This window comes from Macrotis lagotis, chromosome 1 (assembly GCF_037893015.1).
Source record: "Macrotis lagotis isolate mMagLag1 chromosome 1, bilby.v1.9.chrom.fasta, whole genome shotgun sequence".
NCBI lineage: Eukaryota > Metazoa > Chordata > Mammalia > Peramelemorphia > Peramelidae > Macrotis > Macrotis lagotis.
The window spans coordinates 359,695,609-359,723,414 of NC_133658.1; the positions used below are offsets into that span (position 1 = coordinate 359,695,609).

Here is a 27,806-nt window from a genome sequence, read left to right on the forward strand (position 1 = left end):
ATTTTAGCCAACCCTATAGGCATGAGGGGGTACCTCAGTTTGTTTTAATTTTCCTTTTTCTAGATCAATAATAATTTGGAGCATCATTTCATATGTCTATATAGATATCTCTAATTTATTCATTTGAAAAATACCTATTCATATCATTTGACCATTTATCAGTTGGAGAATGGGCAGCTAGGCAGTATAATAGATAGATCACTGAACTTGGAGTCAGGAGGATGGGAGTCCAAATCCAACCTCAGCTATGTGACCTTGGGCAAGTCACTTAACCCTACTTGCCTTGTATCCAGGGCCACCTCCAGTTGTCCTGATTCATATCTGGTCACTGGACCCAGATGGCTCTACAGGAAAAAGGGAGGCCGGTGACTTAGCCAGCATTACCCTCATTCAAATCCAATTCTTGTGCTTGTCATGGCATCACCTCCCTGATGTCATGGTCTTCTTCAAGAATGAAGAACTATTATTATTATTATTATTATTATTAATAATAATAATAATAATAATTGAAGAATGACTTGTAAATTTGATTCAGTTCTCTATATATTGTAGAAATACATACTTTATCAGAAACAATAGCTGTGAAAAATTGTTTCCTAGCTTTCTGTATTCCTTCTAATCTTGGTTGCATTTGCTTTATTTGTGCAAAAACTTTTTAATTTAATAGAGTCAAAAATTATACATTTTGCAAATTATCATGTTCTCTTATCTCCAGTTTGGTCATTAAACTATTCCTCCTAACTGATTTTTGATATCACCCTTTATGTCTACATCATGTACCCATTTTTACCTTATCTTAGTATAGGGTGTGAGATGATGGTCTATGCCTGGTTTCTGCCATCCTGTTTTCCAATGCTCCCAGCAGTTTTTGCTAAATAATGAGTTCTTATCCCAGAAGGTCCAGTCTTTGGGTTTATCAAACAGTATAGTCATTTACTACTGTTTCTTTTGTACCTAATCTATTCCAACTTCTCTACTTCTTAGCCAGTATCAGACCTTGATATAGTATTTTTATAAATTATATTTATAATTTATATTATTAGTTATCATTAATAAAATTTTATTAAATATTATTAATATAAATATATAAACATATTATAAAGTATAGTCACTTTATAATATAGTATTAGATCTGGAACAGCTAAACCACCTTCCTTTGCATTTTTTTTCATCAATTACCTTGAACTTTTGTTGCTCCAGATGAATTTTATTACTATTTTTTCTAGCTCTGTAAAATAATTTTTTGGGAGGGGGGAACTAGGTGGAAAAGTGGATAGAGCACCAGCCCTGGAGCCAGGAGGACCTGAGTTCAGCCTCAGACACTTAATAATTACCTAGCTGTGTAAACTTGGGTGAGTCATTTAACCCCACTACCTTGCAAAGACCCAGAAAAAAACATTAATTCCATCTAAGAACCTCTGAGAAAAGAATATCCTAAGCACAAGGGCTACTAGAGTATCTGGGAGAAATGAAACAAAAACAGAATAGCTAGGGAGCAGAAAGTGGCATATAGAACAGAACTTAAACTTAGTAAACCTTACCCAAGAACTGAATACCCAGAAATTTAGAATGAATGAACCAAACAGAAAATAACAATTCAATAAGATGACAAGAAATATGAAAACAAAACAAAAAGATTGGCACCACCAGCCCCCCCCAAAAAGAAATTAAAAATGTAATATTAAAAGTATTAAAGTATTAAAAAATGATCAACCTGGGGAAAAGTTTGAATTAAATTAATTAACTAAAAGTTATTGTGCTCCTTGAAAATCATGACCAGAAAAATCTTGACTATCATTATAAATGAAAACTGACCAGAAATTTCAGAATCAGAGAACAAAGTAAAAATAGAAAGAAACTGTCTTCTGAAAGAAATCCACAAAGGGAAAATTCTCAGCAACATCATAGCTAAAACTCCTAAAGGAAATCCTTAAGAAATAGTACATCAAGAAACAAATCATAGGAAATTTTATCAACTGAGATAACATACCAAAACTTATGAAATATGACTAAAGAAATTCTTATGGGGAAAAGGGGAAATCTATATGTATTTTCATTGACAAAAGTGATAAATAACAAATCAATGAACTAACTTCAAAAAAACAAACCTAGAAAAGCAACAAATCAAAATCTGTACATTAAACACTAAAAATAGAAATTCTGAAAATAAGAGATTAACAAAATAGAAAACAAAAAACTCAAAACCCATTTGAATTGATAAAAAAAAGTAGCACTTATTTAAAATTTAAAAAGTAATAAAGTTAGCAAATTAAAATTTAAATACAAAGTAAAACCAAATGGTTCCTATCAAAAATCTAAAAGAAGAATTCACGATATCTGAAGAAAAAATAAATTGCCAGAAATTATTATAATAATTACATGCCCAGGGGCAGTTGGGTGATGCAGTGAATAAAGCACCAGCCTTGGAGTCAGGAGTACCTGGGTTCAAATCTGGTCTCAGACACTTAATAATTACCTAGCTGTGTGGCCTTGGGCAAGCCACTTAACCCCATTTGCCTTGCAAAAAAAAAAAAACCTAAAAAAATACTTAGCTGTGTGACCTTGGGCAAGTCACTTAATCCTACTGCCTTGCAAAAAAAAATTTTAAAAAACAAGATTATATCTCAAAGACCCACTTATATCTGTAAAGTAGATGAATAGTTACAAAACTATAAAACATTCCAAATTGTGTAAGAAGAAATATTATTATTTAAAGAACATAAAATCCGAGGGGGGGTAATGAACAAGCAATAAATGAACTCTCAAGAAGGGAAAAACCTTTAGAATCAGGATATATAAGTGAATTCTATAAACTATTCAAGAAATAATTAATTCTAGCATCATATATATGTGTATATATATATATATATATATATATATATATATATATATATTACTTACAACATTTAAGAAAACAATCTTTCCAATCTCTTTTTGTGGTACAAATATGTGTTTTTATTTTAAATCTTAATAGTATTTTTAATTACAGGCAAAAATAATTTTCAACATTCATTTTTGTTAAATTTTAAGTTCCAAATTTTTCTTCCTCCTTTCCCTCCCTCCTCTCCAAGAGAACAAGCAATCTGATATAGATTATACAGACAATTATGTTAAACACATTTTCATTTCAGTCATGTTGGAAAAGAAGAATCAGAACAAAAGAGAAAAAACATGAGAAAGGAAAAACAAATTTTTTTAGAAAAGGGAATATAGTATGCTTTTGTCTATATTCAGACTCCATAATTCTTTCTCTGGATGTGGTTAGCATTTTCCATTACAAGTCTTGAATTGTCTGATCTGACGATGTAGACAAGCTACATCTATCATGCTGATCATCACACAATTATTACTGGTTCTGTTCACTTCACTCACTCAGCATTAGTTCATGTAAGTCTTTCCAAGTTTTTCTGAAATCTGTCTACTTATCATTTCTCACAGAACAATAATACATTCATATACCACAATTTGTTCAGCCATTCCCCAACTGATGGACATCCCCTCAATTTCCAATCCTTTGCCACCACAAAGCTGCTATAAATAGTTTTGTCCATGTGAATCTTTTACCCCTTTTTTTCCTGATCTCCTTGGGATACAAGCCTAGTATCAGTATTGCTGGCTCAGAGGGTATGTATGTATAGTTTTGTAGCTTTTGGGGCATACATCCAAATTGCTCTACAGAATGGTTGGATTAGAATACAACTCCAACAGCGGTACATTAGTGTCCTAGTTCTCTCACATCTCTTCCAACATTTATCATTTTCCTTTTCTGTCATATTCTTTTCATCATTTCTTACAGCACAATAGTATTCCATTACATTCATATACCACAACTTGTTCAGCCATTCCTCAATTGATGGGTACCCCTTCATTTTCCAATTCTTTGTCACCACAAAAATAGAAGCTATAAATAGTTTAGTATGTGTAGGTCCTTTTCTCTATTTTATGATCTCTTTGATATACACAAATATGGTTTGATATATACTCTGGGGAGAGATAAAGCAGAGAAAGGAAACTATAGACCAATATCCCCAAACGTCAGTGTAAAAATATTAAATAAAATATTAGCAAATAAGCTATGACAAAATATTAAAAAGATTCTCAATTATGATCAAGGTAGATTTATTCCAAGAAGACAGGGTTAGTTCAGTCGAAGAAAGAATATAAGTATAACAGAGTATGTTAATGACAAAATTATTTTAAAAAACCACAATTATTATATCAATTGCTACTCAAAAAGTTTTTGGTAGGGGCAGCTAGGTGGCGCAGTGGATAGAGCACCAGCCTTGGAGTCAGGAATACCTGGGTTCAAAACCAGTCTCAGACACTTAATAATTACCTAGTTGTGTGGCCTTGGGCAAGCCACTTAACCCCATTTCCCTTGCAAAAACCTAAAAAAAAAAAAAAAAAAAAGTTTTTGGTAAAATCTAACATCTTTTTTTCCTGTTAAAACAACATAAAACACAGGAATAAATGAACTTTTTCCTAAAATGGTAAAAAAAAAAAGGAATCTCTAAAACCATGTGTCAATATTTTTTGTAAACAAAACAAAGCAAAATCCTAGAAACCTTTCCAATAAGATTTGGGGTAAAACAAAGATGCTCAGTATTATTGCTATTACTGCTAGAAATGCTACCATTAATTAATGGACTTAACATAGGCAAAGAAGCAATAAAACCATCAGTTTTTATAAATAACATGATGGTCTACTGAGTCAACCCAAAAGAGTCAACTAAAAAACTAATTAAAACTATTTATATCCTGCAAAGATGCAGAATATAAACAAATCCACATAAATCATCAGTTTTGTATATCACTACAAAACCCCCTCAGGAAAAGAAAGAAAGCCAAATTCCATTCAAAATAACTACACAATGGATAAAATACCTGGGAGTCTTATCCACTAAGACATACACAAAAGAATGACTACAACTATCAAATGACTTTTACAAGTTGAATGACCTAAATATTGGAAAAAATATTAATTGTTTGTGGGTAAGCCATAGCACTATAATAAAATTGACAATGCTACCTAAATTAACTTTCTTATGCCATATCAATCAATCTACCAAAGGATTATTTTCTTGTTTTTGTTTTTGCAAGACAATAGGGTTAAGTGGCTTGCCCAAGGCCACACAGCTAGGTAATTATTAAGTGTCTGAGCCTGGATTTGAACTCAGGAACTCCTGACTCCAGGGCCAGTGTACTATCCACTGTGCCACCTAGCTGCCCCCTACCAAGGATTATTTTATACAACCAGGAAAAAATAATGAAATTTGTCTGGAGGTATAAAAATGAATAATTTCAGAGAGATAATATTTTTTTAAAAGGGGGGTGCAGTTAAGTGGTGCAGTGGATAGAGCACTGGCCCTGGAGTCAGGAGGATCTGAGTTCAGATCTGACCTGAGATACTTAATAATTACCTAGCTGTGTGGCCTTGGGCAAGCCACTTAATCCCCTTGGCCTTGAACACACACACACACACACACACACACACACACACACACACACACACAGCAGGAAAAGAGTCCTAGCAATAACCAGGTTTCAAAATATAATACAAAGTAGTAGTCATTAGAATAATCTGATAATGGTTAAAAACAGAGAGGGCAATCAGTGGAACAAATTAGGTATATAGCCTCAAAAGGCAATGAACACAGCAGCATAATGTTGGATAAATCCAAAGATCCCATCTATTGAAACAAGAATTCATTATTCAACAACTGATGGGAAAATGAAAGCAGTTTGGTAGAAATTGGTTATAGACCAAGAATTTCATATAATGTATCAAGATAAGCTCCTAATGAGTACATAAATTATATAAACAAATTAGTGGAGCCTGGAAGAAATTACTTTTCAGAACCATAGATAGAAGAAAAGTTCATGACCAAATAGGTATGGAAAGGATAATGTTGATAATCATAAAATTTTGAGTTTTTGCATAAACAAGGAAAATACAGTTAAATGAGAAAGGAAATAGGCAATAAGGAAAAAACAATTGGTAGAAAATTTTTCTTATTCAAATCTCATATCTATGACATAAAAGGAACTGTTTCCAAATTTATATGAATGAAAGCCATTTCCCAATAGATGAATAATTAAAGGTTATGAATAGACAGTTGTGAAAGGAAAAAATCCAAGCTTTCCATAGACATAAAAAATTGTTTGAAATCACTAATATTTAGAGAAATCCAAATTAAAGGATTCTAAGATTTCTCTTCAAAGCAACCAAAGATGACCAAAAAAATAAAATGACAATTGTTGGGAGGGCTTCAGGTATTAATACACTGATGGTAGAATTATGGCATTCTAGAATGTTATAATTTGGAACCATGTTCAGAAAGTCACTCAATTTAGCTTCTTATTAAACCTATACCCCAAAAAGATCAAAGAAAGAGGAAAAGGACTTATAAGGTAGAGAAACATTTATAGCAACTTTTTGTAATGGCAATGAATTGGAGACTAAGGGATGCCTAATTTATTGGGCAATGGCTAAAGAAATTGTTATACAGGGCGGCTAGGTGGCGTAGTGGATAAAGCACCGGCCCTGGAGTCAGGAGTACCTGGGTTCAAGTCTGGTCTCAGGCACTTAATAATTACCCAGCTGTGTGGCCTTGGGCAAGCCACTTAACCCCCTTTGCCTTGCAAAAAAAAAAAAACTAAAAAAATTGTACAAATATAATGGAATAGTATTTCACCATAAGAAATTATTAATTTCAGAGAAAGTGAGAAGACCTATATGACTGATGCAGAGTGAACTGACCAGAATTTAACTAATCATTTATATAGTAGCCACATTATAAGGGTAGTTTTTGTGTATCTGTGTTGCCATACATGGGTCCACATGGGTCTACCTAGATGTGACTACGTGGACTCACAAGGATGTGTGATGAGGAGGTGGCAGGTGAGGCAGAGCTGAGCCAGGTGTTGGCACTCAACCTTTTACAATCAGAGGCAAGGTGAGGTTGTGCCTCACCTGCCGCCCCCTCACCACCTATCCCTGAAATAGAGGCATGACTCTTCCTACTCCTCTCCAAAGTAGATTTTGATTCCTGCCATGAAAGGTGTAGGAACCTGGGACTGGCCACTCTGCTCTCTTTTCAGAGAAAAGGCACCAGTCTAGAATTATATTTATTCACTTCCCTAAATATTGTGAAGGAAATAATTTTAGATTCAAACTTCACTCTGGTTCATTATTCCTTAATGGAGGAGTGCCCAGAACTTTAAGGCTTGTCTCCCCTTTCTACCAAATGGTGGACCACTCATAGCAAATAGAAAAAAAAAATGATCCAAGACAATAACAAATAGAAATCTGAGAAGTTATATAGATGAGAATATTCCAGAAAATACATGACGCAAATAGCTATATCCCATTGGGAAGAAGATATTTTGGTTCAACTGAGAAAGTCCCAGATCTCATCCAAGTAAAAATTACCCAAAGTCTCTACTGTAGCAGGCTGAGCATCAGCTCCTGAAGGGTCCGCTTCTTCCTGGTCTTTCTCTCCTTTCATGAACTTGTCCTAAAAGAGAAGTTAGAACCAAGCATCCCTCCCTTGAAGCTGGGAGTCCAAAGCCTGAGATTTCTCCTCTCCCAAGCTCTCACCAACCTTGCCGAGACCATCAAGTAATCGATCTCCACCAATAAAGAGAGGCTTACACAAAATAGACTTGAACCTCCAGTACACAAGGAAAAAGAACTTTGAAACAATTTAAGATCTAATCAATGGGGGCAGCTAGAGCACTGACCCTGGAGTCAGGAGGACCGGAGTTCAAATCGGACCTCAGACACTTAATAATTACCTAGCTGTGTGATCCTGGGTAAGTCACTTAATCCCATGACAAAAAAAAAAATCTAATGTCAGGGTCAACAAAAGGACTCATAAGAAAGCATAAACCCTTTTATTAACAGAGATTATGGACTCAGTACTTCTGGGGGAAACATGGGAATTTGTTTTGTTTGACTATGCATAATTGTTTCAAGGACTCTCCTTTTCTACAATGTGTTGCAGAAGGGAGTAGCTGGTAAGAGGGAAAGGGGGTTAGCAAAAGAGTAACCATTAAAAAAAAAGAAATGAATAGAAAGAGAAAAGGGCCATTGAGGCCATAGAAAAGAGAACAGATCAGAAAGACAAGGACAGCTTTGAAAGCTATAGGCTGAACTTCTTAAAGAAAGGCAAACTGTACATACTAGAGAGCTGGGAGTTCCATATGGTGATCCTCTTTCTGTTCTATTCTATATATGAAACTGCCCATTTTATTTGGTGGTTGTCAAGTTAGGAATAAAAATATTTTTTTTTTTAAAAAGAGAAGTGGAAGGAATTGGGAGGAAGAACACATGTTAAGAGGCTGGCCGTGGTAAAGAGAAGGGTCACCTCATTGTCAGAGACTGGAGGCTTTAAAAGGGTCTAGAGAAAAAGAGAGAGACAGAATACAGACAAGGAGAGAGGGAGACAAAGAGACAAAGACAAGGAGGGAGAGGGGGGACAGGAGAGGAGAGGAAGACAGGCAGAGAAGATAGGGAGGAAGGGAGAAAGTATATGTGTCAGAGAGGGGAGAGGCAATAGTTAGGTTTGAGGAGAGTAGAAGAGGTTTGAAATAGCTTCTGGAACAGAAGAGATAAGGAATCAATTAGGGAGAAATAAAAGCATTTGTGGTTTCGGGGAGGGCCCTATTAAGGTGGATGGCATGAATTTATAATGTACTCAACTGACCCAGTTATATGCTTCTTCTTGTACCACGAATTAGAGGCAGAGGACTCAGTGGGAGTCATTTAGGGCTGGAGTTTGACAAGGGATGAAAAGGGATTTCAAGACTGAACTGGTAAGGAGGAAAGAAAGCCTAGTCAGAGCTGGGGTACTGCCCCAGAAAGTAGGAGGGAGAAGGTTTAGTTAGATGGAGAAGCGGCTCGAAGGGAGGTGATGATCAAATAGAGGAATGTTGGAATTTAGATGAAAGGAATGGCACTCTTGGGGGTTAATGGTGAGGTCTGGTGTGCGTTTCTGTGTGGTTGTGGTCCAGTGAAGGAGTGGGCCCTGGGAAATAAGGAAGCCTAGGTACTGGAGGTTATGCTGAAGCATATGGGTAGGAATTGGGCTGGAGGAGGGAGACTGCGAGCCAGGAGCTGAACCTTTGGGAAAAGGAGAAGAGGCCCAGGGCATAATCATCTAGATGAGTGGAAAGCACTAATTCCATGTACTTTCAGAGGAGAGACTGTTGAAAGTCTGAAAGTGGCCAGAGGGAGCTCAACCACAGAGAGCACCCAGAACTACAGGGGGGGGGGGGAGAAGAGAAGGTGCCATCGGTGTGGTGCAAGAGAAGAGGGTGCACCAGTTATTCCAGAGATAGCAGTCTCATGGCTAATAGAAGGAAGTACTGTCAGAGAAAAGTCCAGGACAAAGGAATGAAGGGAAATCCATTTACAGACAAGAGGGTACAGTGGCTGGTGATTAAAAAGAACTGAGGGAGCAATTAGGTGGCGCGATAGAGTCAGGGGGCCCTGAGTTCCAATTTGATCTCGGACACTTACTCGCTGTGTGATCCTGGGCAGGTCACTACCCCAAGACCTCACCCAATACAACACAGTAATTGAACGCATCTGGCATTTGCTCGCCACACTTCTAGCCCCAGCATGTGGCACAGTGCCTGGCTCTTAGTGGGGTCTCAACTGTTTGCTGATGGATTGATTGACAGCCAGCTGCCCTGAACAGTTTGACGATCAGCAGTTAATTCTGGAAGCCTTCTAGGAGGCAAGTCTGCCTGTGGAGTGTGGGATGGGGTGCTTATCTTCCCTGGCTTAGCAGCTTCCTTATCTGTAGGGAAGGACCCCCATCTCTCTGTGGGGCTTGGATCTTGTTCATTTTTTCATCCAGAGAAGTCCTGGGCCCAAAGGTCCTTGTCTGTTTGGGGTTCCGGGTTCAGGAGGGCTAGGAGGCTCTGGGAGGGGCAACCCGGGCTGAGGAAAGGGAGGGGAATGGGCCTGCAGGTGGGCTTGGGGGAACCAGCTGAGAGAGCTCAATCTGAGAAATCCTCTGTGGAATGTGCTCTGTAGTGGGGGGCCAGGCTGGGAGTGGGAGGGAGGACAGCCAGGTCCTGCTTCTGTCGTCCCTTCCATGTCTCCCCCAGGATGGGCTTCCCGAGGCAGATGGGAGGGGAAGGGGAGAGGAGGAAGAGACAGGAGTGGTTAGCTCCATGATGAAATGAATGTGGGGGTGGAGAGCAGACAGCTGGGTGGAGCCCCACTGGCCCTTAAAAGCCAGCTGACAAAGGGCCAGCAAGGCTCCGGACCAGCCCCGCTGCCACCATGCACAGGGTCCATGAGGAGGTGGCCCTCCTGGCCACGGTCACCCTCTGCGGAGTCCTGCTGCAAGGTGAGGCTCAGACCCCAGGCCCTGCTCCTGGGGGTCCAGGGAGGATCAAGCTGGAGCATTCTGCTGGCCAAGCTGGTGCCCTCAGACCTCAGGGCCCCCTGGGGAGGGGAGCCCCCCAAAGCCTAGCAGGAGAGGAGGCTGCAGCAATTGGGGAGACCTGGGAATGGGACTGCAGCCAGGTGACTTGGGGGGGAGGCACCCTATGTGGCTATTTGAACAAAGACACATGGACTTCAGTCTGATCCAGTTCCCCAGCCCTACTGGTAGCCTCCAAGGTCTGGTCCCATGGGCAGCAGGGGTGGAAAGACCCCAGAAGAGTGTCTAAGGCAAGATCACTGGGGTCTCCCCACTAAGGTCTGGGCTGGGGGGCTGGAGGGGAGGGGCAAGGTAAGGATGGCTGGCCCAGAGACCAGATTTCATTGGGAGAGGGAATTCCTGATGAGGAAAGCACCAACTCCTCAGCCTTCTTTGGAGACTGTGGGTAACTTGCCTCCATGCTGGAGGCAGAATTTGAACCTAGGTCTTCCAGACTTGGTCTAGCCTTCTCCTCAAAGACTTTAGTGAGGGTGAGCCAGGGATTCCAGCACAGAGCCCTGGGGCGTCTTCTTCACCCTGCAAGCCCCTCCAGAGCTCTAGGCTGAGACACAGCTCCAGCACATCTGGACCCAGCCAGGACTTCTCCGTGATTTGACTAAATTTTGCAAACCAAATGAAGAGCAAGGTCCACCTGGGCTCACCTGCAGGAGACAAATGTGTGTCCACAGTGTAGCTGTACATCAAGGCGTCACCAGGAAGGTGCCCAGGATCCTCGGGAGATCCCTTCTCCTTTAGGAGGTCTTCCAGGGCAGCCTGGAGGCAGGGGGTGGGAGAGCTGACCCCATCCCACCAGGGTTTCTGACCGAGCTCAGTATGACAAACTCATTTCTGTCTTGGGTAAGCCTTTTTGAGAAAACAGAAGTTTTATGAGGCAACAAGAGAACTTGATGCTATCTCTAAAGAGAGATTGCTAACAGGAGGAGGACCAGATGCTAAGTCCCCTGCCCACTGCCCCAAGTGTTGGTGAGGGGACCCAGAGGCCCATCGGGTCCAGGGAGGCTGGAAAACTGACCCATTCTCTTCCTCTCCTCCTCAGCCTACTTCTCCTGGCAGGTGATCCTGGCGAGGAGGAGATATAAGGTGTCACCCCCAGCCACCACCGGCCCCCCTGAATTTGAGAGGGTCTTCCGAGCTCAGTAAGGACTCTCCATGTGTGTGTGTCCAGGGCTTTGCACAGGATCGGGGAACATGTCCAGGTCTCCTTGGCCAGCTCCTCAGCTGAGGTCTGAGGGGTTAAATCTGAGACCTGACTGATGGAGCAGATCCTGCCCTGGGATTTCTGGGGGCCTGGCCTTCTGGGTCAGAGGGAAGGGGGGTCCTAGAGCTAGACCACTGTCCCTGGCCCCACCTCCCTTACCCAAACCCCTCTTTGCTGTTAAGAATATAGAAAGAAGCTTAAGAGTTGACCCTTCCCTGAGCCCCATTTCACAGCCCTGAGAGAAAGAAGACCACCAAGATTGGCAGAATCATAGTCCCCTGTGGCTCTCAGCCCCCCAGCTTCTTCCTACGCCCCCTTCACTGCCCCAACAGAGACCTAGGGTGGGGAGAGGGGTCTTGGGTGAGAGGGGAAAGGCAAGCTCAACTCTGAGCCTCATCCTCCTCCTCCTGCCCCGTTCCCCCTACCTCCTGCTGCAGGGCCAACTGTGCCGAGTATTTCCCCCTGTTCCTGGCTGTCCTCTGGGTCGCGGGCATCTTCTTCCATCAAGGTATGGGGCTCTCCTCCAGGCTCACCAGGGGGCACTGGGTGTAGACTGAGAGGCTCCCCCCACCCCCAGGCCCCCTGCCCACTCCCAGGCTCTCCAAGCCACAGAAGGCATTCCTCAGCACCAGGCACTCCCATGGGTGAGGTTGCTGCGGGTCACCCCATTGGGCTCATGCACAGGATCAGGTTGCTGGGTGCCCCGACCCCCACTCTCTTCCAGGGGCTCAGAAACTTCTATTTTTTCTCTGGAAAAGGTACGGCAGCTGCCTGTGGCCTGCTCTACCTGGGAGCCCGGTACAGTTACTTCCGTGGCTATGCCGCTTCTGCCAACGGGAGGTGAGCCAGGACTCGGGGTGGGGAGGCAGAAGGGCCGAGGGGGCATCCTCGTGTTGATCTTTACCCCTCCACTCCACAGACTGGCCCCCCTCTACTTCAGTGCCCGTGTCCTCTGGCTGCTGGTAGCTCTGGCTGCATTTGGTCTGACCTTCCACTTTCTTCCAGCCTCCCTAAAGACCACCATCCTGAGGGGGCTGCAGTGGCTGGTTGTGATGGGGTAGGAAGTGGGGAGGGACTCCAGGAGGACAGAGGTATGGTTGGAGAATCCTGGCCTGGGAGATGGAGAGGGAAGTATAATGCAGACACTCAACAAGGTTTGAAACGGAATTAAACTTTTATTACAATTCACGTTTTATATAATTATATATCGACATACGTGAAAAAATCAAATGTATCCAATAATAAAAAACACAGCACATTAGAGTAGTATGATGCATTCCAGTGTACGGCCGCCTAAGCCCAGAGAGGCCCCCAATTCCGCCAGCGCACAGCCAGGGGCCAGGGCTGGGCAGCACCTTAGGAAAGGCCTGTCCCCTGGCACCCCTACCCCTCATCATGCCCAGCTGGGGGACCCAGGCACCCTGATCCCCGGCTCCTTGGCCCCACTGAGGAAGGGATAAAGGGCAGGTATCCTTAACTGTCCCAGGGCCCCATCTGTCTGGCCCAGCCAGGCCTGGCCCAGCCCAAGGAGATAGCACCAGCTCCTTAGGACTAGAGACCCCCATGGGGCCCGCCCACATCAGACTGGTGAGCGCCAAAGATGGCCTGGGGCCATGGGGCTCTTCCCCCACTCCCAGCAGCCCCATGTGTGACTCAGTTCCACTCTACCAAGGGCAGTGGAGGAAGGGAGGCCCCAGAGAGACCTCCCCTATCCTACCCTTTGCCCCCAGGGCTGTCTTTGGTCCTGTCACCTCCAGATCTTGTACCCTGCTAGCTTCTGGAGCATGGGCACAGGCTCCCCACAGGGTGCTGGGGAGATGCTGGGGCCGGATGGGGTTGTGCAGCCTGAAAGCTCTGCTCCCTCTGCCCTCCAATGCTTAATCAGCCTTTTTCAGGAAAATCTGAAAGAACAAAGCAGGTGAGGGTCTGGGGGACCTTGGAAGGACATATGCTAAAAGGCCTCAGAGATATGGGGACCTCCCAAAGACCATGATGTATAGAGCAAAATGAGAGAGAGGCCTTCAGGGACTCTTACCTCACTCAGGATGACCCACACTGGGGAGTCGGTCTGGATGGACAACCGGATAGCTTCCAGAGGCCCGAAGGCTGGATCCACCTCACCCTCAGCCACACCCTTGGAGAAGGAACCTGAGTGGAAAAGTACTTCATGGATATACCTGAGAGCCCCTAACCCTACCTGGCCACCTCAAAAAGGGCCCAGCTGGGAGCAGTGAGCAGAGAGAAACCAGCCCTACAAGATGGACACCAATCCCTTCCTCATAGTCAAGTGGTGAATAAGAGGTGGCATGTCTATGGTACTCTAAGGAATGCTCTACAAATGTCTCATTTGATCCTCTCAACCCTGGTGATAGGGGGCTATCATCAACTCCAGTTTACAGATGCAGAAACTGAGGCAGACAGCAGTGAAATGATATGCCACGCAGCTAGTGCGTCCCCTATCTGAGGTTGGATATGGAGTAAAATCTTTCTTATCCATGTCCAGGGTTCTACCCACTATCTAAGTGAAACAGATGTCCTTGAGGTTCCCTCATACTCATCTTCCTGACTTGGACCTACTCACCGATCTGGAGGTAGCCATCTGGGGTCCTGGGATACCTGAGTGTGGCCCCTCGGCCCTCCTGCAGGGCCTCCTTGTCCAACTGTGGATTCTGGAGGGCAAAGGGCAAGAACAGGGAGCAAATGGTCATCATGGATGAGCCAGGGAGATAGGGACAGAAGAAGTGATTCCACGTTGGGTCCCAAGGTAATCTGTCCAAAGCAAACCCTGGGCCTCTCCATTGTCCATCAACCCACCAAAGCTCTCTCTTGTCCCTCCCACCTGCCTGTCCCACCAAGCTACTCACATCAAAGGGCAACACCTCCACTGTGGTGTTGAACAGCTTGTCCTGGGGGTGCTCAATGTTTCCACTTCTGAAGAAAAACCTGTTTGACAGAGATTCACATGTTTGTAAAACCGGAGGCACCCACAGAGAAAAAGACAGAAAGAGAGACAGAGACAGACAGAGGCAGAGAGACAGGGTCAGAGAGACAGAGACAGAAAGACAAGAGAGAGACAGAGAAAGACAGAAAGACTCAGAGCCAGAGCCAGAAGGAGAAAGGGAGAAAGATAGGGGGTACACAGAGAGACAGGCCCCCAAAAGAGGCTCCAGAAGCAGAGACAGAGGGAGAGAGGCAGGGACAGGGAAACACTCCCAGATCAGTCTTGGATGCAATGTCCAGGGTGAGGTTTTGGGGGGCTCCCAAGTTGATGAGGGATGAGCCCCTTCCCTGGGGGGCAGGGGGCTGGGGGGGGCACTGACCTCTCAAGGCGCAGGGGCTGGAAGAATCTGAAGCGGATGAAGTCTCCAGCTATAGGTGTGAATGCCCAGAAGAAGTCTTCACGCAGATAGGCCTTCTCCAGGGTGAAATGCTGGTAGGTCTTGAGGCTAGTGCTGACCTCAGCAGGGGGGTTCATGTGCTCCTTTCTCAGGGCATGTTTACCAAAATCTTTGTCCTGGACACAAGCAGATGGTAGGGAGAATGTGTCAAGACCAACACAGTGAGCAGGAAGCCCCAGCACAGAAGAAACCCCCAGGGGGGGAGGCAGGGCTCATCTCTCCTGGCCTCTAGCCTAACAATGTCTAGAGAGGTCAGGGTCTCCCCTATATTTAGCCGAAGTTCCTCTGATACTGTTGACCCCGCCTCCCTCAGACCTATAACCTCAGGATCCAGCCCCTACCTAAAGGGCAGGCCCTGAAGGTTCAGGGATGACTTCAAAGGATCCCTTTAGTCAATCAATAGACAAACACTTAATCACCATCCACTCTGTGCTAGACATCACACTAGCTCTGGGAAGACAGAGACAAAAGACACTCTTCTTGCCTTCAAGGAGCTTACCATCATTTGTACAGATAAGAAAATAATAGAAAATAAAGATTCTTATGAGAGGGAAGCACTGACCACTGGGGTAAACAGGAAGAACTTCCTGAAAAATTCCAGCTCATTCCCAGACTCCTTTGCAAAGGAGAATATTGGATGTTACATATTTTTTGATACTTTAATTGGTTTTACTGGCGCTCTCTCTCTCAACTGGGGTTGACTTGCCAAGGTCATATACCAAGTGTCTGAGGTTGCATTTGAACTCAGGTCCTCCTGAGTCCAACGTCACCCTTTCTTATTTTTTAATTTAAATCATTTTGTTACAAGAGAAGAGGGAGAATACAAAGGAAAATAAAGATGATGTAAAAAAAACATATCAATAATTTTTTTGAAAGGAAAGTCCTCTTGAAGGAAGTAGTATTTGAGTTGAGCCAAGAATAGTGCTCAAAGTTAGAGGTTCTAATTAGAAAAGGAAAGAAGGAAGTCCCAAGCATGGGGAATAGCCAAGGGAAAAGTGTGAAGAGGAGAGACTGCATCTTCTGTATGGAGAATGGCAAGTAGGCCTGTCTGACTTGAGCCAAAGTCTGAAGAATTACGTATCATCATTCTGAGGAAAGAGGCTGAATGTAGACTGTGAAGGCTTTGAATGCCAGAGAAAAGTAATGAATTACAAAAGTGATGAAGAAGAAGATGCTAGAACTTCCTGAACACCAAGGTGACAAGGTCAAACTTGGGCTTTAGGAATATCAATATGGCAACGTGTGGAGGATGGATTGCAGAAGGGAGAGACCTAATGGAGGGAGGCCAAGGTTACATCATTCTGGTAAGAGCCAGTCTCAGGATCTTGGGCACTGACTCAACCACGGCCTTCCTGGCCATGGTCCTGCCGGTATCAAGGTGACCGTTCTCACCTGAGAGTTTATCTTTATCAAGGCCCAACCCCTCATCATCCAAACCCCTAGATCCCACTGCCTCCTGACCTTTCTGGAACTAGTTTGCTCATAGAGCATACCCACAATCTCTCTTTTGTCCTCAATCTCTCCTTGTCTATGGGCTCTTTCTATACTGCCTACAAAAACACTCAAGTCTGCTCCATACTGAAACTACCATTTTCTTTTCTGGTTCTGGAAAAGTGGTTCTCCCCATTAAGTTCTCTAAGTTCAACAGCTCTTTGACAAGGATCTAATCCATGACTTCCCAAATACAAGGCTGCCTGAAGCCCCAAATGACCATTTGTTGTTAAAGGCATAGTCTTGGTAAGAGAAGGTCAACTAAGACCCTGAGGCCTCTGCGTTTCTATAAGTGAACTGCTAATGAAAGCCTTTACCTTGACAATGAAAGTGGCCTTGAAGCTTGGCATTACCAGTTGAAGGACTATGTTTTGAGTGCCAAATGGACCAGAAGAGAACCCATTGCAAAGTACAGAGAATCTAGCCAGCTGGGGCTCTTTTATTGGTTCTATTTGACTTTCATAGCTCAAAGACTCTAGTCCCCAAGACTGACAAGCCAGAATTACTGGCCCAGTGCCCCCCATTATGCTGCCTTCATCCAACCACAATAGGCACCCTGAGACCTCACCAAGCCCCTGCATTATCTGTCCTGCCCCTTATGCCTTACCTTGACCTCAGCTCTATGGTGACCCCAGCACAAAATTTACAAAAGCTAGTAACACTCACCAAGGACTTCTGATGGTCCCAGATACAACATGAGGGTCTGGAACAAGGGAAGGGAATAATCTGGTTGTTCTCCACTGTGGTCAGACTCTTACTAGGTTCAGTTCTAGGGGCTTCAGTTCTTAAGGACTTTGACAAACCAGCCTACAAGGATGACTAGGATACTTAAATGGACTACAGACCAGGCCAAACAAGGCTCAGTTGAAGAAAACAGACTGGAGTAGAGAACACTTCAGTAGGAAGAGAGGATAGTTGTTTTCAAGGGTCTAAAGGGCAGTCAGAGACTTGTTCATCCGGTTGCAAAAGGCACAAAAAGTACCATTGAGCAGAAACTGCAAGACATTTTCATCTCAATAGTGAATATAAAAGACCCAATGACTAACACTGTCCCAAAGTGGAATGCATTCCCATGGGAGGTAATGAGCTCTCCATCAACAGTGCTCTTCAAATAGAAGCTGGTTGGTCACTTGGCAACAAGTTCTAGTAGAATTCTTTGCTCAGGAATGAGTTGAAATAGAATTCAGGTGGCAAACTCACAGCCCTCAAAATGTTGCTCTGATCAGATTGAAGTGCAATTGGGAAATGTTTTTAAAATACATCAAAATATAATACACTATGGGTAATACTAATTTGTGATGTTTTAAATCAACACAGATCTGTTTCTATTTCGGTTTGACATCCTGGGACTGGGTGACCTTTAAAGATGATGTGCAAACATTCTTGACCAATTGTGAAACACATGTGAGCGCTAAACCAAAAAATGAGAGGAGGAATGGTCACCTAGACTTACACATCCCACCACCACCCTAAAACCACTATACTTAATGCCACTGTTCTTAAGAGGTTCCATCCCATATGTCAGCAAACTTGTTGCAGCTATTTAGAAAATCTGGGGGGTGGGGGCAGTGGGTATTTTTTTCCTCACTATAAACCAAGGTAATGCCAGAAGCAGGTTCAGTCTCTTATTCCCCTTCTTGAGGAAGATTGGGAGGAGTGTGGATGGAATCAATGAACCCCCTTCTTTTAAAAGAATTCCCAGTCTAAGGGTCTGGATGGCCATCTTTTCGGTGGTCTTGAGGAGCAGAAGGGGCCAGCCAGCCTCAGCCTTTTGCTCTACTTCACTTAAAAAAAAATTATAGATACAATTGTTGTGGAACATCTACTTCCCAACAAACACCTGGACACTGCCCAGAAGAGTCAGTTTATCAATTATTAACACAACGGAGTGAGGTGTCCTTTAACTGAGTATGTTCCTGAGATTGATTACTGTATCTGATCTGAGATTTGCTGCCTCTCCACATCAACTTTATTTACATCATCAGTGTACCTATCTTTTAGTTTTACTTTCTTTGTATATGTACATTACTTCATACAAGTCTTCCTCAGTTTCTCTGAATTCTTTATATTTGTCCTTCTTTATATTCCATTACCTTCCACAATTTATTCATCCACATTTTCTAATCACTGTGGATATATTTTCTTTGGGTTTTTTTGTTTTCATAAAGAATGCAGATAGGGTCAGTGTGGGCACATGGATCTTTTCTTGCTGTCAATAATTTCCCTGATGTATATGCAATCCTGGGAAGAGGAATCTTGGATCTTTCAAAGCATATCTCCCAATCAGTCTTAATCACAGTAAAGCCCATTCACAGTTGCAGCAGAGAAACCTGCCTGTTTCCCCATCTTCTCTTCATCAGCCTGATGGGTGTGAGTGTAGAAGCTCAAGGCTGTTTTTCCTTTCCAGTTCCTTGTCCTGAATACCACAACTTGTTAGCTCAGCTAATGTTTCTGGGAACTTGGTGTCTACATTCCTTTCCTCTCCTACCACCCTGGGTCAGGCTAGGTCCTCCTATTTTTCCTTCAAGAGTTAAGTGAAAATGACTGGCAGGACATGCATCCCGGCCCCTGCCAGACAGATGTCCTATGTGTAATGGGTTCAAAGGTGGGGACACAAGAGGAACCTTGCAAGACATGGAGGTGGAAAGGGGTCAGCCTTCAGCCCTGCTCTAGCCCAGGCCCTGGGGTGAGTTATGTTTTTCACTTTAATTTTTTTTTTCAGGTTTTTGCTAGGCAATGGGTTTAAGTGGCTCGCCCAAGGCCACACAGCTAGGTAATTATTAAGTGTCTGAGGCCGGATTTGAACTCAAGTACTCCTGACTCCAGGGCCGGTGCTCTATCCATTGCACCACCTAGCCACCCCGATGAGTTGTTTTTCTTTCTGAATCCCAGGAAAGATCTCCAGGACTAACCAGTCTATCCACTCATGCTATAGAGAGGGAAACTGAAACCTGGAAGGGACGACAATTGTCTAGGTCTCCAAGGTCTTCTGACTGCTCTTTGGAGCCTGTATTCAGAGTGGGCAAGAGATCATGGGAGATGGGCTGGAGCACAAGGTAATGAGTGTTGAAGGAATGAGTCAGCAAAGTGTTTCTGGCCTTCAGTGCTGTGACCACAGGGAAACCTGAAGGTCTCTTGGGAAAATGTCTGACTCTGACTTAGGACTCTGGAAGGTTCCACACCAGCCTTGCCAACATCTCTGCCACCAGCCTGGACTGCTGCTTAGGAGATAGATCTACCTACCTCTAACTCACTTCTCACCCCACTGCCAGACTAATCGTTCAAATATATGTCTGATCATGATACTGTTCTTATTCAAAATTCTTCAGTGGCTTTCTATTGCTTACTGAATCAAGTTCAGACTCCCCTTTACCTGGCCTCCTCCTGCAATCACTCTTATCTTTTCAGCCTTCTTGTTCTCTATGTTCTGGTAGAATTCTATTCCTTGCATCTCTGAGCTAAATGAATAGAACGAAGGGACAGAAGGCAAGAGGCATTACCAAAGAAAGGCAGAGGTGTACCTTGAGTTTCTGGATCTTCCCAGCCAAGGAGGAATGGGTGCCCACATGCTGGAAAAGCGAAGGTTTGAAACGGATCCGAAGATTGGCCTTCTGTCTATCACAGTGCTTCTGGACAGATAGAGAGGGAAAGTTACCTTCAGCAGGAGAGAGTCAGAGAGATGGTGCAGACACAGAAGAACTGAGCTGCAGGTGGGTACATGTGGAAGGACGGACAAAAACATAATAGATATATAAGAATAGTGGTGGCCGTAACTGGCATTTCTAGAGATTTAAAGCTTGTAAAAAACCCTTACATATTTTATCTCATTTGTCTCTCACAACAGCTCTCTGAAGTAGGTATTGTCCTCATTTTTAAGATGAGAAAACGAAGGCTCTGCCACGGTTCACACAGTGTATCCATGTCAGGAAGAGGATTAGAAGCCTCCTCATCTTCCTGGCTCTCCAATTCACCCTTCTAACCATTAAACTACCTCTTGAACAGTGTATGGAAACCAAAGGTGATGAGGACAACAAGCTATGTGGACAGACAGCAACTAGACAACAGATGGAATGGACAAGTGGACAGACAGATAAGGCACAAGTGGATAGCTGGAAAGAAGAGGTGGCTAGGGAGGAGACAGGGAGGAGACAGATGTAGACATGGGACAAACAGAAGAGATAGATGATCAGAAGGGCAAGTTACACAGACAGCCCAGGCAAACAGATCAATGGGGTGGGCAAACAGAACTAAAGGTCATTGCTAGCTGGAGCAGAACTGAGGTAGCCCCCCAGCTCCCCCCTTCCAGGTGGCTCAGCACACACCCTCCCCACAGCTGGGGATAAGCTCGGTGTTTCCCACAAGTCAGTGTTCTGGAAAAACCTGTCCCAGCCCTTACTCCTGGGATGGTAAAGAGGCCAGTCCTTCTTCACCTTCCATGACCCTTGGTTAAAGGCAGGGAACTAGTCCAAGAACTGAGGTGTGCATGTCCTGGTACATGATCAGTAAGGAATTCTGGAGAATGTAAACGATTCAAGCCCCTTGCTTACAGCCAATAGCTCAGAAACTATGAGGCAAACATTAGTGAAGACTCTGATCAATTAATTAATTGATTAATCAGCAGAGATTAATTAGCCCAGGCCTCATGTTCTACCATTGGTTTGAGCTCCTTGTTACAGGTAGGAGGACCTGGGCTACATGAACTCATCTGAAAAATGGGAATGATAATAGCCCCTAACTCCCAGAAAGGGTTTTGAGAATAAACTTATATATTTATAAACTTTAAAGCTCTATATAAATCCTAGCTTAAAGAAATCATGCCCACAGACAAGAGGACAGAGACTGATGCCCCACAGGCCAACCTCCTGGAAAAGGGAAAGGTGAGGTGCTCAGTCTCCAGCCCCTCCCTCCTACTCACCGCATCCTTCTCTGGGTTGCAGACCTTCACCCACAGGATGTGGTCCAGAAGCCAGTCAATTGGCTTGTCCCGGTAGAACATGAGGATGAACTCCACAATCAGGCTCAGGTCCAGAGACTTGAACATCTTCCCTGAAAAGACCACCGATATTGCCTGAGCTGGGGGGGGGGGGGGAGTGGCGGGAACAGAAAGGAGGCCAAGGTGCCTGTGCCTTGCCCCACAGACCAGAACAAGGGACAACAGAGGGAGTTACCCAGAGGCAAAAATCAAGCTTTGTGTTAGGAAGAACTTCCTAAAGATGGTATTAATCTAACAGTAGAGCAGGCTGCCTCTGGGAGTCATGAGCTCCTCCTTCTCGAGCCAAGGGGGAATGACCTGGGAGCCTCTTAGGAGGGCAAGGAAATGCAGCGCAGGGCCAAGTGAGGGGCTGGACCTGGCAAGGAATGGCCGGGAGCCACCTCCTCCTGAACCCTGTCCTGGGGTTTTTGTAGAAGGATAGGGTGTGCTGGTCCTGAAGGGGCTGGCAGGAGGGGAGACTCTATCCCCATGTGCTCAGGCACCTGCTAATTAAGAGCATTACAAATAGTATCTTATTTGATCCTCACAACAACTCTCTTTATCTTCTTGTCCCTTATCCTATTATCCCGTACATTATACCACTGTTTGATCACTGTTGTGTCCTACTCTTTGGACACTCCTACCCATGGAATTTTCTTGGCTAAGATACTAAATAGTTTGCCATTTCCTTCCCCAGTGGATAACATGCATTATATTATTCTTTATCTCTTATTATCTTTACAGTTGAGTAAATTGAGGTAGACAGAAATAAAGCACCTTGTCCAGACAGCTGGTAAGTGTCTTAAGGCCAGATTTTTAATTTGGTCTTCCCAACTCTTGTCCCAGTGCTTGGTCCCCTGTACCAACAGCTGCCTCCGCATAGCCATGCTGCCTCCCCTGTAGAACCTAAGCTCTTTTGAGCCCAGAAACCCTGTCATTTTTGTCCTTGAATCCCCAGCAGGTGGTAGTGTCTGGTGATAATTAATCGTTGTTATTGAGTCATTTTCAATTTCATCTGACCCTTTGTGACCTCTACTGGGGTTTTCTTGACAGATATACTGGAGTAGTGTGCCATTTCCTCATTTTTACAGATGAAGAAACTGAGGCAACCAAGGTCACACGAGTCTAAGGCTAGATTTGAATTCAGGTTTTCCTGATTCCCAAGTGCTCTAGTCAATGAGCCACCTAACCCCTCCATTAATGATTAAGTGAGTGAGTATGGGGGAGCTTTAAGACCTATAGGTCATTCTGCTATCCAGTATACTTTATGATCTTACTAACTATGAGCTCCTGGAAGTGAGTTTATTGACTTTGGTTGGTCCAGGACAAAGGTATGCTTTGGAAACATGTGTTGAATTGGTTTCCAAAGACAGGATTTGTGTGTCACTCCCTAGGACTGTCTGTGATGAGATGGGGTTTAATTGTCTTTCTGGGCAGGTCCAGAGACTACCTGTGGGAACACACAGATGGTACAGCAGAAAACAAGAAGCAAAGGATCATAGAGTAGTGTCATCAGGCCTCAGAGGCCATTGGGACCAACCTCTTCATTAAATAGGAAAGGATATATCTTCTTATTCCTTATCCTATTATCCCATACATTATACTGTTGTTCGGTTGCTCTGTTGTGTCCTGTTCTTTGGGCTCCCGGACCATCCAGTCTACAAGATTTTCTTGGCCAAGATACTAGAATAATTCGCCATTTCCTTCTCTCATGGATGATATGCATTATATTATTCCTTATCTTTTATTATCTTTACTGTTAAGGAAACTGAGGTAGATAGAAGTGAAGAGTTATAAATGATATAAATGACAAGAGGTGGGATTTGAACTCAGGACCTCGGACTCCAAATCTAGTCATGAAAATCTAGCACATGAAAATCAGGAGGAAGAGGAAAGAAAAAAAGGAAAAGACAGAGGAGGAAGAGAAAGAGAAGACCTGGAGGCAAAGCAAAAAAAGAGGAAGAGGAGAAGGAAATGGAGAAACTGGCCTTGGGGCCAATCAGGGCAGGGGCACATGCGCTCATTACCAATGAAACCAAGCTGGGAAAACTCCAGGATCATCCATTCCTCAGAGGGCTGCTGTAGAGCAAAATTCTTCATGGTGCTCAAGTAGTTGGGTTTGGCCACAATGTCATCCTCCAACTGCAGAGGGGAGGGGAGGGGAGGGAGGCTCAGAAGCTGACCCCTCCCCATTCTCCTTCACCATGAGTGAATAAGGGTGTGTGTGTGTGTGTGTGTGTGTGTGTGGTGGGGAAGGGGTGTCAGGCTCCTCATTCCCCAACCCCTGGCTCTGCCCCAATCCTGCCCAGGACTATACTGGGATTCCCATACTGCCTCCTCACTGGCAGACTAGACACAGGATCACTTTCCAGCTGCCATCCTCAGAACCAGAGCCCCTCTCCAACATCTCCCTATAAATCTCCTCCCACCACACTCAACCCCAAGTGGATACAAACTAGAAGTGAAAGGACTTCCCCTCCCTTGCCCTCCACCCAGCTCTCCCGCTGCTGACCTGGACATAGTACATGCCCTTGGCCTGGGCATACATCATCAAGAAACAGTAGTCCAGGTTCTGCTTGGTTCTCCACCTGGGGGAGCGGAGAGGAGTGGCCAGAAGGTCAGGGGCCTGGACCCTGGATCCCAGCAAGGGTCAAACCTGTTCTGGGTAATCCCATGATGGGGGAATCTCTGTCCTGGGTTTACTGGGAGGGAGAGGGGTCTCTGGTTTGGGCTAAGGGTCAGCTCAGCTCCCTACTGGGACCCCCAGCATGGACTGCATCCCCATACTCCAGATGAGGAAAACCAAGGAGCATGCAGAGGAATCGGGAAGGGACTGGGTGGTTGCACTGATTACCTGACTCTTTCCTTAGGGTCTCCGAAGGACTCCCGGAGTCGAGAAAAGTCAGGATAAAAGTGTGGAGAAGGAGAAATGACTTCTAGGAGGCCAGAATGAATTTCAGTAGGGAACCTGGAGAGGGGGTTGAACACAGATCAGGAACCAATAAGAACTTCAGAGACCATCTAGTCCAATTCCTTCATTTTACACATAAGGAAACAGAGCCCAAGGAGGTTAGGTGACTGAGCCAAAGTGACACAGATAGTAAGTGGCAGGATTTGAACCCAGTCCCTATGTCTTTTTACTATACTCTACTGAGAAGGAGGCTACGTAAAACAGGATGGGCATATGGTCCCCAAATATTTATTATCAATCTGGCCCCAGAGAGGAGGGAAGTCCTGGAGAGAAGAGGAGGCAGGAATGTAGGGATGGACCCTACCAGGAGGAACTCTAGTTCAGGACCAGCCTCTTCTCCCTCTCAGAAGAACTCTAACAGTCAAAGTCCTGATGGTGTTGCCTACGACACAGGGAGGAAGGATATTCCAAAGTGAGCTGCCCATTCTGATAGGAGGCAGCCACAACGGAGGTTCGTGGGCTGCCAGAGCACAGAGGTGGGGTGGGTCAGAATCAAAAGGACCCTTCCCTACCTTAAATCAGAACCCCAGGTGAGGGTGCCTAGTGGGTGAAGCTAGACAGCCCCTTCTAACTGGACACCACCACACCATGCCCCAAGGCTTTGGTTGGCAGGGGGAAGCCCTGATGCTAAGGGAGAGCCCTGCAGATAGGCTGAGCCTGCTCCCACTTTTACCACATTTCTCATGGAAAGGGAATCATCAAGGAGCCATCCTGGTTCCCTATGAACACCTTACACTTGACGCCCAGCCTTATTTACCTTTCAGAGCTTTCCAGGCTCAGAGAAGAAAGCTGATGTGAAAAGCATTTTGGAAAGGAAGGAGGCTGTGCAAAATCAGACCTTGAACAACAAAGAATGGCTTGGAGGATGGGTGTGCATGTGCATGTGCGTGTGTACAAACAGATGTGAACACTGTATGCAGTGTCAGATTTTTAAAATTTTAATACTTTTTATTTTTCTTCCTCTTTTTCTTTTAAAAAATTATTTGTTATATAGAATGGATCTCTAGGAGGGGAAGAAATACAGGGGGAAATTTAGGCAAAGAAAATACAGAAGTTATCAATAAAAATCTATTAAAAAAAAGAAATGAAAATGAAAGAGAAGGATGGAGTGAAGCTATGTTGAGATGCTCTGGTCCGTGCTTTTATGGTGAACCAACTTCCTTCCCATGGGGCTAACCTTATTCCTACAGTACACTCAAGAGGGCTCTATTTTAGGAGTTCAAGACATCAATAGCAAGGTATTTTGAAAATTTCCATTTTTCAGTTGGCCAGACTTCTGTTCACACAGACTCCTGTCTCCTGGTCTTTCTTTGCCTTGGTCCCTAAGACCTGATACTGAAACCTCAAAAAAACTTGTGGGCTCTTGCCTTTCCCCTCAGATCCTGCCTCTAAGTTTAGCTCTAGCCCAGCCCCAGTGGTCCATGTGCAGTCCCAGCCATAGTCCCTTCTGGCCCTCCCCCACTCACAAGGATCAAGGGGTATCACTACTTACAAGGCCTTGATGTTCTCAGTCACCCCCATCGTGTACTGGGTATCTGTCTGTGAATGAAAACCAAGCAGTCTTAGTCATGTGCCCTTCTCCCCCAGACTGTGGGACCCCCAAAATGCCTGAAGGACCAGGTCTCCAGAATGTTATGTCTCCTTCCTTCAATACTTTTTCCCCCAACTCTGCCCCCCTCTCCCCTCCTACTGACAGAAATACAGATGCAAAAAATTTAAACTAAATTTTTAAATTTCATTTGGGAGGGGTGGCTAGGTGGTGCAGTGGATAGAGCACCGGCCTTGGAGTCAGGAGTGCCTGGTTCAAATCTGACCTCAGACACTTAATAATTATTACCTAGCTGTGTGGCCTTAGGCAAGCCACTTAACCCCATTTGCCTTGCAAAAAAAAAAACTAAAAAAAAATTTCATTTGGGTAAAGACTATCAGACTGCCTTCTGTGGGGGGTGGGGGAAGGGAGATTGGGGGAGGGGAATTGTAAAAATTCAAAAAGCCATTAAAAAAATTTCATTTGGGAAAGAACTGAGAAGCCAGGAATGGCCAAAACTACTGTATCATGGGATAAAAAAAATTAGAGTTGGATATAACCTTAGAGGCTCAAACCTAATTTTTATAAAAACAAAGTTTAGGTGACTTTCCCAAGGTCACAGAAGTTGCATGTAGCACGGCTGGGATTTGAAGCTCGGTTTTCTGACTCCCAGTTCAGTATCCTTCCCACTATCCCGTGTCACCAGACCAACTAGGCAGTTGGTGGAGAGGCCTTCTAAAATCATGAGCAAGAGGAAAGATAAGGAAGGAAGAAATCCAATGCCTGTAAGCTTGAGGACAGATGCCAGAGAGGAAACACTGCTCCAATCTCCTCAGTCAACAGGAAGACTCTTTAAACATCAAAGGGCGAGACAAAGGCTAAAAAGAGGGAACTGTAACCATCAGGAATTGAGGGTGAGGGCCTTGAAGGCTGTTTCATTTTTCACCTTGCAGCCTTGCATACATATAACAGGTGCCTTACTTACTAGATATGGTAGGCTGGGCCAGTCACTCTTCTGACTCAGTTTCCTCAACTGTTAAACCTTGGAGTGCTGTTGATAGGGATCAGAGTCCTACATCTGGTCCAAGGTAGCAAAGCTTATTACTTTCCCTTCCCTGCCATCTAGCTGGCCAGATGACTGGTTGGCTTGCCACTCTCAACGAATTCAAGATTCAGAGCTCAGAGAAACAAAACTTCAGGATCTTCAAATAACTCCAAGATGAGATCACCAAGCCCCAGTGACAAGCTCTGGAGATGACCTTATTTTAAAAAAAAGGAGATGAGGGTAGCTAGGTGGTGCAAGGGCAGCTACGTGGCACAGTGGATAGAGCACAAGCCCTGGAATCAGGAGGATCTGAGTTCAAATCTGACCTCAGAAACTTAATAATTGCCTGTGTGACCTTGAGAAAGTCACTTAATCCCACTGTCTTGCTAAAAACAAACAAAAAAAGGAGACGAGGGTGGACTTTGTGATGGTTGGTGAGCATGCAGAAAGGGAAAGGAGCCAACCCAAACTCCATCAAGAACAAACAGATGGAGGGGAGTGCCAAAATATTGTAGTGGAACACACTAGCTATGTGACAAAAGTCTCTTATGCCTTAACTCGGGACAAAACCAGAAAATGTGACAGACTGTAGGATGATATAGTCACATGGATGCCCAACTGGTTAAAAACCTGGCCCAAAGGTGATCTATGATCTGACTTTTCTCTTTGGGGTCTTAGCTTTGGATTTAATGGATCCACCTGGAGGGAGGCCTCAAATGGCAATTTCCACTCCGCCTGGTTCA

The 27,806-nt window shown here is 44.4% G+C and overlaps 2 protein-coding genes across 7 annotated transcripts in view; one reads left to right on the forward strand and one right to left on the reverse strand.

The window, feature by feature from the left end:
• Nucleotides 1-10,193: 10,193 nt before the first annotated feature.
• Nucleotides 10,194-14,922, forward strand: LTC4S (leukotriene C4 synthase). Its single transcript, XM_074212183.1, is given in 6 exon segments — nt 10,194-10,245; nt 10,248-10,364; nt 11,497-11,596; nt 12,096-12,166; nt 12,417-12,498; nt 12,578-14,922. Coding segments are annotated over 6 exon segments (564 nt in total). The 3' UTR covers nt 12,720-14,922.
• MGAT4B (alpha-1,3-mannosyl-glycoprotein 4-beta-N-acetylglucosaminyltransferase B) overlaps nt 12,408-27,806 on the reverse strand; it is a 53,945-nt gene continuing 38,546 nt past the window's right edge. For 2 of the 6 annotated variants that reach the window (XM_074212179.1, XM_074212181.1), the window contains exons 5-15: nt 25,983-26,029; nt 24,374-24,487; nt 24,032-24,107; nt 23,547-23,661; nt 21,463-21,593; nt 20,069-20,176; nt 14,979-15,172; nt 14,523-14,601; nt 14,240-14,327; nt 13,694-13,806; nt 12,805-13,559 (exon numbers count right to left, since the gene is read on the reverse strand). In XM_074212179.1, the coding sequence (XP_074068280.1) occupies nt 13,536-13,559; nt 13,694-13,806; nt 14,240-14,327; nt 14,523-14,601; nt 14,979-15,172; nt 20,069-20,176; nt 21,463-21,593; nt 23,547-23,661; nt 24,032-24,107; nt 24,374-24,487; nt 25,983-26,029 (1,089 nt within the window). In that variant the 3' untranslated portion in view covers nt 12,805-13,535. Of the gene's footprint in view, nt 13,560-13,693; nt 13,807-14,239; nt 14,328-14,522; nt 14,602-14,978; nt 15,173-20,068; nt 20,177-21,462; nt 21,594-23,546; nt 23,662-24,031; nt 24,108-24,373; nt 24,488-25,982; nt 26,030-27,806 lie in introns of all 6 variants that reach the window. The other 4 variants (XM_074212178.1, XM_074212182.1, XM_074212177.1 and 1 more) reach the window with 4 other exon arrangements.